Here is a 13,018-nt window from a genome sequence, read left to right on the forward strand (position 1 = left end):
TTCCTGCTGTATTTGTTGTACAGTACGTCAGTGGGCATACAGCCACTCACAAAACAGGAATAGTGTTGTCAGCATATTTCTTATAGGAGTACATCGCTTGGCTGCAACTGAGAAGTCACCTTAAATCCCCTGGTAATAAATAGGATGTGAGGAAGATAACTATATTATGAGTAAGCTGCCAAAATATACAGTTTAGGCATTAGTAAGACCATAGTACATTTGCTGAAGGGGGGCACTGATTCTCTTATTGCTCTACTTTTTAGAAGTATTTTTTCAGTACTGGCGTATGTCACTATGAGATTTACGAGACAGCCAGTGCTTTGGTATTCCAAAACGCTGAACTTTCAGAAGAATTTGAAAGCCATATTTTAAGGTTTGAAGACTTTGTTGTCCTGCAGTCAGACGCTATACATTGTCCCAGTGCACATTTGGTGATGTGTTATAACAGCATAATTTTCCAGGACTACAGAGATAAGATGATATTCCATGTGAAAATTAAGGAAACCAGAGGTTTGCTCTCTACAATCTGACTGGTATATTCAAATCATCTTGTGAACATCTCGGTAGCTTCATGGTCTTTTCTCTCCTAGTTTTCCTCTGACCTTCTTCTCATTCATCTGAGGAACTGCCTTCTTCTGCAGCTCTCCTTTTTCTAGTTCTCTCCTCATTCCAATGCATCTCTCTTCAAAGGCCCCTTTGTCCTCCTTTTCTTACCCCTACTTCTTCCCTCTAGAATAAGAATGGTTTAGCCAATGATAGACAGCCCAATATTTCTTCTCCCCCAGCCTCCCTGTGACATTAAGACAACTCAACCAATCATTACCAGATGATTCATCACCACCCCCATCACAAAAATCCTTAGCTCATTACATGAAAAAAAATGGCTGAAACAAGTATTACCTTTTCTCGTGTTCCTGCAACTCTTCTTCAGATGAGCCATGAAACCTCCGGGCACAAAGTCTACAGGTTGTTTTTCCCAGGCTGGAAGATGTCTGATAGGAAACTGCCTGTCTGGATGCAGCCCTTCCAAAAAAAAAAAAAGTAACTTATACTGTGGAGTTGGGGTTTCTGTTTCTTCCTAGGTTCATAGAATACTGGTTATCAGTTCATTTGTATATGTACAAGTTTAGAATTCTCCTCTGCTCAGCATTGCAGAAGAGGAAAAAAAACTGGCCAGATATCTAGAACAATCGCAGCTGTAAAGAAAACAATCTCTGACAGCTTAGATGAATAAAGGGCCAACATTTGTTTAAGGATACCAGAATTTAAACTGAGAAGCTAAAGAGCTCCTGTTGTTAGCCTGAATTTGAATTGAGAACTTAATGAGCTCCACTCCAGCAAAGAAATATTGGTCAAATAGTGTAGTAGTGTAGAATATGCAGAAGGTCACAAAGGACATCTCAATGGGAAGAGATTTTCCATGAGCTCTTTATAACTATTCAGTTGAAAAGGAAAGCGTATTCTGAAGTACGTGATATGATGCCAGCATTAACAGTGAGAGAGCAAGGCACTCCCCAAGAAAGCATGACAAGAAAATATGAAAAAATTACTAAATTTCATTTTTTGGGGCAATGTTATGCTGTGGGGCCTCTTAAACTAGGCATTGCTTAGGGCTCCAGCATATCTTAATCAAGCCCTGCCAATAGTGTAGCTTCTGGATCATTCAGTCACCTTGTTGGCAGTGGCACTGCATTCAGGTCGACCTGGCCCTGTTTCTTTCCCACTACTCCTTTCCCACTACTTAGCAAAGAATAAAAACCTTTGTATGGCATCTATGCACCATGTAAGTAACAAGGGCGGCACAATAGCACTGAAACCCTTAAAATAAATCCTATGACCCACTGAGTTTGTGCTGATGATCACCACTGACTTGGGCCATTAGGAAAAGCATGCACAACCTGTGACAGTCAAGCCAAATGCAGCCTACTAGTCACAAAATGTGACCACTCCTGTGTCCTGATACCATATCTGATGTCCGAAACAGACCATAAAAACATTTAGGTTTATCATATTGCAGCAAGTGGGCCCCTCTCCAAAGCTGGTGGCTCTTATATGGATTCATGGGTCAAACGTTGTGTAGGCTTGCACTAGGCCAAACAGAATTCTGAAAAGCCATATACACATGAGGGTAAAAAGTGTCATACTTACTTTCTTGCTGCATATTCCTGGAGCAAATACCTGGTCTCAATGTTGCGATAGGACTGATCAAAGTGCTTGTGCCTCTTTTGGTAGAATGGCACTCTTTTAGACGACATGTTGGGATCTGTTGCTGTTTACTGCACCTATAAATTAAACACCAATAATTCTATTTAGCCAAGGCTTTCAAATTCACTTCATTGTTTTCCCTTACAACTTCATGCTGAAGTTGGATACACCTCCAAAAATAAGTGGCTTAGATCAGGAGTGCCCATTGCTGTGTCATTATAATAGGAACATGAAGGTGGATTGGATTAAATAGTTAGGGTGATATAAGAGCCATGCCTCTCAAACCCCTGCAAGTTTACTTGAAAGGAAATTCAACTGAATCCAATTAACCCTACTACAGAGTAAGCAGATTTGCAGTGCTTCCTTGAAAGAGTTACGCCCTTTGCAGTCAATGGGTTTAGAAGGATGTAAATCTGTTTAAGATTGCACTCTTAGTGTGCTATTTTTAAGCTGCTCCAGGTATGACGAAACACAAGACATGGCAAATTTGTAATTCGGGAGGGCACTGATAGTGAAGGCCTGTGAACTGGTCCTTGTTCTATAATTTACACAATAATTACTGTCTTACTGAAAAAATGCTGTTTGACTTGATGCTAAGTTATATAAGGGTTTTGGTGGCTAATTTATGATGGATAATTCATATTATGGCTTGATATTACAGTCAAAAGGCCAGGTAGTCATCTAATGACTTAGGCCCCGTTCACACAGAGCATTTGCCATGCTAAAGATATGGATGATAGGCAGATTTTCCGGGTGTGATCACACCGCAACATCTGGGAAGCATAGTGCACCCGTGGCTAACCCGTGGCTTCTTGCCGAAGATACGGAGTAAAAAACTAGTACATACAATGTGCTAGTTTCCGGAAAATACAGGGCAAGGGCGGGCGTCTGATCGCGTTTCTGCTGGAATCCTGTGGCATCCAGCGCCTGCCCATGTCCCATCACAAACCAGATGTTTGGGTTTTTTAAGTCTCCACAGGATGTGCACAAACGCTCACCAGCACATGCGCACACTGTGGTGAGGGGGGGGAAATCCTATTTGCCACGGAAGTGGTCCCTAGCGATTGCCAGTGTGATCATGCCGGGCCACTTCTTTGCCGCGCTGCTGGATAGCAGTGTGATCGGCATCTAACTGCATACCCATGGGACCTCCACGGGACATGTGATGGGGCTGCCACACGTTACTTTGCTCTGGGGCAAACAGCCACGCTTCCCCCCGCATTTTCCGGCCTATGTGACCGGGACCCTAGTCCCATTGAAAGCAACAGTATGTAAGTTAACAGTATGTAAGTGGTTGCAAAGAAACATTAGTCCCAACTAACTGATCAGGGCCACTGAGTAATGGACATACATGTAAGAATCTCAGCTGGGGGACTTTTAATATGACTACTAGGGCAGCCTGGAATACATATGAAATTGATATGTATGTAATTGTTAGATTATTTCATACTGGCCGGCCTTTCTTCAGAGCAAATTTAGGGTGCAATCTTCATGGAAAACAGGCAGAGAAAGAAACAGTCAAGCAAACTGACAGTGAGTCTACAAATCTAGGAGTGTGATCCAGCAGGACCATCATTTATTAGCAAAGTAACATTCTCAGTAAATTGCTAAATGCCATTCCAAATGCAGGCTATATTTATATTCTGGCAGAGAGTCATTGCTTGATTGGCATTACAACTTTAATCCAATGTGTCAGAAAGAGGTATGGCCTCATGAGCATCTTTCCGCCTAGACAGACAGAGAAACCTCATCAGGAGAAATGTATTCATTATAAGGGACTGTCCCATTCAGGAGACTGACATAGCAGTGTGCATCTAATTCACAATCAGCTGGACTGAAACAATGTTAACTGACAATTTTTCGTGTCTGGAAAAAAATGCTCAGAACTATCTTTAACGCCATCATCATTAGGAAAGCATGGAGGAACATCTTTGCTAGCTGCACCATCTTGCTCAGGATACTTCCCCCTTCCTGTTCCAGTACCTATAAAACTTGGACATGGCCAGAGGCATGGACATTAGCCGTAGGGCAAGAACCAAATAGCTCTTGACCCTTAGGTTCCTAGCCTGTGGTTTGCAGCTCAGGCCTTCAGACAGCCCATTGAATAAGTCCAGGACCATCACAGTATGTAATCTACCATTGTGCAGCTGTTTGGGGCAATTTTGGTTCCCTCTGAGGAGAAAAGCAGGGTACAATAAATAAATAAATAAAACCAACTACATCTTTTTCACTTATTCCATCACATAATTTTAACATAGCAGAATAATATTAAGCTTGATGCAATGTTTACACTTTTTCTTAAAGTGCTTTCTGTGAAGATGATCTATAATGTTGCCAAATTCCAAGACCTTACCGGCAACCCTATATGGGGCACCTTTATGGCAACACGTAATTGCTAAAGATCTAAAGAGGCTGCAAACTAGTTTCTTTCAAACCATCTTGGGAATTCCCAATTGTGTCTCCAACTCAGAAATTGGATTAGAAATTGGACTATGCTCCTTACAATCAATCACATGGAAATATGCCATTAAGATGTGGTTAAAAATATTCTTATTAGAACCCCCAAGTCAACTAATACATCTAATGAGGCAAGACTTATTTTTATTAAGTGCTAATGCCTCCTTTGACAAACGGTGTGAACTGGTATTTTCATTAGATGATAATCTATTTAATTACTATTCTGATCACCTCTTGAAAACAGTAACAGAGGCAATTTTATCACATAATTTGTCTGGGTTACTTACTGATGCATACAGGAAGTGTTCTCCTTTGTATTATGGCTATATCCCTACAACTTCCTTTACAGTCGCTAATTATTCAGTTACTAGAAAAAATCCCAACACAGACGTTTAATTCTTTTGGCAAGATGTAATTTGCTCCCAACAGCCAAATACACAGGAAGACTTAAAGGTATTCCCTGGACTGAAAGGAATTGTTCTTGTGCATCTGGAGCAATAGAAGCCATCTCACAGGTGCTGTTACACTGTCCTCTGTTTGCTGAAGCTAAGCGTGATATAGTGGGATCTCTTGTGAACTCTGATATTCAGTGCTCTGGCAGTGTTGTTTTCAAATGATGTGGGCTGGCTGGAAGCTGTTGCTAGATTTCTTGCGTATGTTTTTATATTATCTCAGTATTGATTGATTTGCTCTGTTTTCATTTTATCCATAATTCCACCCATCTATGTTTGAAGGGACTGAAAATGAAATAAAGATTTACTAGATGCATAATGCTAATGCAGGGGTCCCCCATAGGGTGCCTGAGGGCACCACAGCACCCACCATCCCCTTTTCTGGCACTTGCCAAGTGTTCTTAGGAAGTGGGCGAGGCCTGATTGGCTACTGGAGATTTGATTGGCTGGGCAGATTTTTTTAAAAGTTGCTTTGGCAGCAGCTGCCACCACAGCACAAGGATCTTCACTGTGTTACTGAAGTTAACGGTGACAATTATTTTGTGTCTGGCTCTGCCTCCTGCGGGAATCATTTTGTTGCTGCGCAGACCATGCCATGTCAAAATTCCAAATATGCCTGCAGGCTCAAAAAGATTGGGGACCCCTGTGCTAATGGGTTTTATCAGTCTGAATAATATAGAACTCCGTACGTGGATGACGTTGACGCGCCATGAGCAAATGTGTCAATTTTTAGATTGTGAAGCTACTGTCAGGATTCTATTCAGTTTCATTCCTCTTCTGCACCAGGTTTGTTGTATGCATTTTTAGAAATAAATGGTAATTGGCAATAATGATGACTTCTGTGAAATGCATTGCCTAAGCTCCAGTACAAATAAAAAGGTTTTGAGAAACAAAAGAATGAAGAGCCTTTGGGAACCTTTTCTGCATATGATTGGTATTATGAGATTTGTTCTTCTCAATTTTTGTAGAAATTTACGTTGCTTGTGAATAAGCTGTTTGAAATGGCTGAGAATGACAAATTGGCATCAAAGATGACAGCTGGAACAGAATGGACTTTTCAAAAAACTTGGAAGAGATTTTATGACTGGTATAATATAAGCGTAATAATTTGATAGAAATTTGGGTACGCAGAAAAGATAAGCTTGTAAAATAGACAATGAGATTAGAAATGTAACAAATAGATAATCGAAGAATAGAATAAGCCTCCTGTTATATGTTTTATGTTTGTTAGTGGTAGTTATGCGTTGTTTGTTTTCATGTATGTTTGTAGTGTATAATGAAAAAAAATAAAAGTGTACCTACGGGTACTTTTTTTAAAAAAGAAATTTACGTTGCTTTCACTATGTTGCTTTCACTATGTTGTATTAATGATGCTGTTATTGGATATCAATGGCCATTCATTGCTGTTTGTTCTTAGAGTCTGGCAGTCAGAGATATATTACCTCTGGATGACCAGACTCTTCTTTTCTGCAACCAGACACCAGCTCTCCTTTTTAACAAAAGATCCTCTGCTAAAAATGATCCGCCACCTTCTCATCTATTGCCATATACCACCTGTTCCCAAGTCAGGTGAAATTGTTATGCAAATTTTCTTACATTCCTTTTCACACAGAATGGATTTTCTAACTTCTCTAAAATTCTTCAGAAAAATCTTAATCACTACATACACACAACCATTTAAAAAAGCATTGCTTAATTTTATTCTATCCAGAAAATGCTCTGCCCCTCATATCATTGTGTTTTACTCCTGATTGGAATGCTTATGGCTAAGTTCATTAAAGAGATCTATCATTGGCCAGTCCCAAAGTCTACCTGCAGCTTCTTCTGTCCCCACCCACAGGAGGAAGGAGATTGGGAGTCTGGACTTTCAATAACCAGATTAGCCCAAAGGACACCGCAGATCAAATGAATGACTGCTCCTTCTTGCCATCTAGCCCCTGGATTCACAGGCAGGTTTTTTTCCCTTCAAAAGACAATGCTTCTGTACCTTGTAACAAATGCTCACTTACATGAAGATGCCATGCTTTATAAATTATGCATTACTTGCCATATTCTAATGTTCCTTTTTGTCGTCCCTGCCTGATTCTGTCCTGAGTCTCATCTATAATTAGACTATGAGTCTTCTGAAAGGTCTTGTTAAATTCCATGTAAAGTGCTTAGCTTGAAGTGCTATATAAATCACCATCATCATAAAGCATGATTGGGTTTGATCAATGTTAACTGCTTTCTGTAGGTGGCAGACTTTCCAATGAATCAGAACTAAACTAATTCCCAAGGACTGTGTTAAGAGAAGCTACTGTGGTACTGGCGTGTGTTAAATCCAGATCCTGTAGCTTGGAGCCAAAGACTTCTTGCCATTGAATGAAGATTCTTTCTGTCAGAGGAAAGGTCTCGATTTATGACAGAGTCTTTGGAATCCTTTGGGGGGAGTGGAATATGGGAATGTAGATTCACATGGTCAATTCCCAATGTATATAATCGCATCCTACTTACTTTGATTCTACCCAAAATTGTAGATGTGCTAGTTCATCACTTTGTGTCCTAAATAGCTAGGTTGCAGTGCCGTAAGAAGCTGAGCAGAGATTACATACTACAGCAAAGGTGACTGTTACTGTGGTGGCCAAAAACATTTCAAACTCTGGAAGAAACTCTGGTCAGCTTCCATCAGGATATGACATTGGTGCATTGGTTTCACTAAAAATCCACACCAATAGTGTAGAGAAGATACTTAATAGTTGTCATTTCTTGGACAGTTGCAGAAGAAAATGCCTCCTAAAGAAAATAAGGTCCTGACACCTTCACTGACTTTTCTTTAATCCACAAAGAGACAGCACAGAATTTTTTAGCCCTTTGGTTGCGTGAAAATGAAAGGCCTGGTAATAATCTAGCTCAAGCCCCCAAATATTTCACATCTGTAGTTTTCTAACTAGCTAGAGGGAATATTAGTTAGTAGTCACTTTCTTGCATATGAGGATTTCAGTTAGAAAGGAACATACAACTTAAATATTTATATATTTTTGTCTAAAAATATTCTTAGATGTATCTAGTTTCAAAGACACATCTATAGCATATAGTCAGCCATTTCATGTAGTTGTACTATGAAATATTAAATATTTTAGTCTTTAAACCCCATTTGTATCATGTACCAGCTTGAAACATTGCACTAATGTTTATGCAACGCCACAGTTAGACTTCCCAACCCCCTGGTGAGGCATGAAGATTCCCCAAATTATAACTGATATCCAATTGACAGAGATCAGATCCCCTGGAAAAAATGGCAGTTTTGGAGGGCGGACCCTTGGGCATTATACCCCGCTGAGGTCCCTCCCCTCCCCAAATCCCACCCTTCCCTGGACCCACCTCAAACATCCAGGAATCTCCCAACCCAGAATTGCCAACCATAACTACAATATAGGTTGTCAGTTTTTATTTGCTGAGTCAGCATGTGTAAGAGTCATACTTCCCGTTCCTAATGTAGAAATCCTATCCTATTTTTTATCCTAAGCTTCCTCCACAGAGTTTTAGGTGGCATGCGTGGCTCTCCCCTCCTCCATTTTATCCTCACAACAAGCCTGCGAAACAGATTAGACTGAGAGAGAGACGCTAGCCCAGGGCCACCAAATAAGCTTCACCACTTTATTACCTTTGTTCTGCCTATACTTTCTTGAAAATTTCACCATCACAATCTGAGCAAACCCGTATAAAATAATTGTGCGTTCAGTATACAATACACGTCATGCTTTTTATAATGAATCACATAAAGGGATTGAGTTGGTTGGGAAAGCTGGGGATGCTTTCACAAATTGCTCTGAGAAACACAGTCCAAGTGATCCTTGATGCATCTAAATCCTTGCCTATTCTAAGTTAAGGATTTAAGAACATATAAATGTACACAAGAATGCAATTTTAAATTAGCAACTGCAGTAAATATCAGCATATTTTCCAATAAAAGATTTAAATATATCAGAAAGCTGAGATAAAAGCCATTCCAATTGAAATGTAGTAATTTTTTAATGTGTTATGAATAATCCATTTTCAAAAACATTTTGTACCTTAATTTTTTTCCTTATCTGTGCACAATGGACACTGTTGAGGGCTAGTGTAGTATAGTGTAATGCCAGTACATCCCCTGGGGCAGCTGCATATGTGAAGCATTCCCACCCCTTTCCAAGTATATACTTTCAGAGGAGGCCACAATGATGTAATACCAAACCCCAAACCTAGGATGGTCTTTAGGTTACTTCTGTTTGCAGTACTCCTGGATGTAGGTAGGACTTTGTAGGAAGGACATCAAGTGCTGGGAGAGGGGGCAGACAGCCCATCCAGTAGTCTCCTATTTATGAAATATTAGCCTCTGAAGAACTGGAAAGGATTAGATCCAAATCTAGACCAGTGTCAACAATGGCTAATGTGAAGAAAATAGTCACCAGTTGTAGTAGTACATGAAGAAGTATAGTATAAAAAAATAATGGTAGCTTCTGGTAGGCAAATACCTCCATTGTTTTCAAAGGAAGTACAATGTAAGTAGCCAGCAGTTTCCCAGTGCACTTGACTCACAAGTGATAGGGGGAAACCTTGATGAATGACTTGCCCATGTGCAGAATGCATGTATTGATAATAATGGATGAATATGTGTATCCAACCAATTGAAAGAATGCAGTTTGTTGGGTAGTTGTTATCCAAGATCGGTAGACTACTAGATTCAAACTCTATGCATACAAAGACACTTCTGAATGGCTGTCAACTTGGTATGGTAATTCATGTCACAGAAAATATACTGGAACTCATTCTCCTAATGCAGAGCTTCTCATCCTGATGTCTATATATGTCTGATTTTAACACTAACATAGATATGTAAACAAGCAGGGCTTTTTTCTAAGGGTACTCACCCAAGCCCTGACCTGGATGGCCTAGGCAAGTCTGATTTAATCAGATCTCAGAAGATAAGCAGGGTTGACTCTGGTTAGCATTTGGAAGGGAGACTACCAAGGCAATCCAGGGTCATGACACAGAGGCACCTTTGAACATCTCTTGCCTTGAAAACCCTATGGGGTCACCATAAGTCAGCAGCAACATTTTCTACCACCACTCACCAGAACTGAGTACTGGCACCTTTCTTCAGGGCTTTCCTAAGTCCAGGGGTTGGGAAACTGGTGGAAATTGGTGCAACCTTATGAGTACTGGTACCTTTGTGTTTACAAACAAACAACTTTGAAAACAGGAGCCCATAATAAATGTGGTAGGGGACAAGACTTACATCAGCCTATTCAACCCACCATAAGAGTAAACAAAGGGTTGCAGAAATATGCACACCAATATATGCCACACAAACCTACACAAACATCCTGACAGCTACTTGGTGAGGATGAAAGGGTGAAAATTTCATCTTTGCTTCTTTTTTCCCCCAGGGTAAATATTTCATCACACACATATATATATACAGTTGGACAGGGCAAAAGAGAAGGAAACCCTTCTTCTGATACACACACATACACACACACACTGGTCCTTTCTGCACTAGACCTTAAATCCTGGATCAACCCTGTCCCCAAACTTACATTCTACACTACACTCAAGTTCACCCCTGTAATTATCTCAGGGTACTTTTACATTCTATACTTCACTCAAGTTCACCCCTGTAATTATCTCAGGGTATTTTTTGCTTCCACATTACATTGCGGTCACCCCGTTTTTGCCCCACACTTGTCCCGGGATAAACAGATGCTGTTATAACCAGGGATAAATGCAAGGTATTGTGTTGTGAGTTGAACTCTGATAGAACCAGGGATGAGATCCAAGTGCGGAAAGGACCACAGAGAGGAATCTGCCCTCTCATCTTTCTCTCCACTTGCCTCAGACAACAAAGTGAAAGGAAGAGAAAGGAAGCTCCTGTTACCATTTCCTTCATTGTTTAACTTGTACACAAGCATTGGCAGAGCATGTTCAACCAATTTGCCTCTGAAAGTAATGGAACGGCGTCCCATGCATCAGCACCACTTGCTGCGTACTGATCAAACCTTCCACATCTAAACCATGCATGTTATACGTACTTCTGTGAAATACATTTATTAGAAAATAATTGCTCAGAAACATACATGCATTTTCTTGAAAAAGCATGTAAAAATGTTTCTATTTATGCCAGCTTTGATCAGTCATTGGGGTCCTCCTGAGCTGCTTGCTGTTATGTGGATGCTAAATAATAGTTGAGATGAGAGGCTGCCAACATCATATACTGATGGGCAGGGTACTGTGGGGCAATGGCCCCTAAGAGGCAGCAGTGGGAACTGGAGCCGTTCTATTACAGGTACACAAGATAAATATTTTCTTGAAAGAAGTCCCTTTGATAGCATATAGGGAAGAGGAGCCATAGGTCTGGGAAAAGAGACTGTATTGGTAGGCATTTATATGTACTACACAGAGCCAGGAAGAAGTGACCTTTTATTTTCCTCTTGGGGCCTACAAAAAAGACCCTATTAATACAAGCTGACAAAATGCTATAAATGGCACCCATTTTATTCAACTGCATAGACATTAATAAGGGCCCAGAGGCTAGTTGGGTCCACAAATTGATGACAGACTTATTTGAATTGATCTGAAAAAGTAACCAATCCAACTCCTTGGATACAAAAGGGATTTGCTGCAGATGCCTTGTTAAATTTGGAGGTCTCAAATACTCCCTTATCCTTTTTACAAGGCATCCAAGAAAATCAAACTATAAAAAGGGGAGCTGTTCCCAGCCATACCAGCTTCCATTAGCCTTCATCCCAGCACTTTCACTGGCTCCTGTCTGTGCCTTCTTCATCCAGTTCTGCTCTCTTTCTATATCAGGCATCAGAGCACAGACATTATTTCCTTTCCAAATCCCATCAAGAGGAACACAGTGGGAATTTTAAAAGATATTAAAAGGTACTAAAAGGCACCAAGCATCAACAGAAGACAGCAGCAGATCAGAAATCAATTTGTTATAAAGCAAGACTCAAAATCCATGACAGGCAGGATCTGCTTTGGAAACTTTTATTAAAGACCAACAGGTTCTTTCACTTGTTCCTTGAAAATAATTCCTTGAAAATAATTGACCAAACACAAGTTATAAATTTATGCCCATGCAAATAAATGAAGCAGTTATTAAATTAATAAGACACAAACATTCATACATATGTTTATCTTGAGGAAAGAAATTATGTGTGTTTGCCTTTTGGGTGCAATATATACAAGCATACAACCTCTTGTGTTATGCTCCCATTGACTTTATTGGAGTTAGATAACTTTGGACCACTGGATTGCAACACAGCTCATAATTAATCTGCTTAAATCCCATCGACTCTGAGAGTATTTAAGCAGCCACCAGCAAGCAGCACTGTGGTATTCATGGAGGCAAAATGAAGAGGGAAAGATTACGTAAGATCCCGATGGTAAAATGAACAATTAAGTTAATACATATTTAAGCTATTTCACACAGGAAAAATACAGTACATGTATTTTCTTTAAAAACATTTCATTTGACAGTGAATATTGCATGTAGTTTTTTAAATGAACACATACCTACCAGTGAGATGTCAAAGTGGCAGAGCAGAGAGGAAGAACAGTCTTGCCCTGCTTACCAAGCTCAGGGCTGAGGAAAACAAAAATAATGTCCAACTCTAAAAGAAGGCTACTGCCCCATCCCTCCCATTTATGGGCAGCCACAATGCTATATATAGAATCTGTTGAGTTGCTTCCACAAACCAGGGATGTGTCTAATAAGCATTAAAGTATGATTTAAGTAAAAGGACATTCCCCAAGTTACTACACTTGTTAGCCTGGTACCATCTTATGGTGGAACGAGCAACAAATATAAACTTTCATTACTGGCATGTATAAATTAGCATTCCATGCTATATGTAAGAATGTCCTAAGGAAGAATT

General features: G+C 40.1%; 1 protein-coding gene across 1 annotated transcript in view; it reads right to left on the minus strand.

The window, feature by feature from the left end:
- MYOM2 (myomesin 2) overlaps positions 1-12,795 on the minus strand; it is a gene marked incomplete at its 3' end in the record, with an annotated part of 116,842 nt that extends 104,047 nt beyond the window's left edge. Inside the window, exons 1-3 of the mRNA XM_015410441.1 lie at positions 12,657-12,795; positions 2,149-2,282; positions 901-1,023 (exon numbers count right to left, since the gene is read on the minus strand). Coding sequence (XP_015265927.1) covers positions 901-1,023; positions 2,149-2,255 — 230 coding nt within the window. The remainder of the gene's footprint in view (positions 1-900; positions 1,024-2,148; positions 2,283-12,656) is intronic.
- Positions 12,796-13,018: the final 223 nt, after the last annotated feature.

The sequence above is a fragment of the Gekko japonicus genome, unplaced genomic scaffold (genome assembly GCF_001447785.1).
Source record: "Gekko japonicus isolate JY-2015 unplaced genomic scaffold, Gekko_japonicus_V1.1 scaffold2054, whole genome shotgun sequence".
Lineage (NCBI taxonomy): Eukaryota > Metazoa > Chordata > Lepidosauria > Squamata > Gekkonidae > Gekko > Gekko japonicus.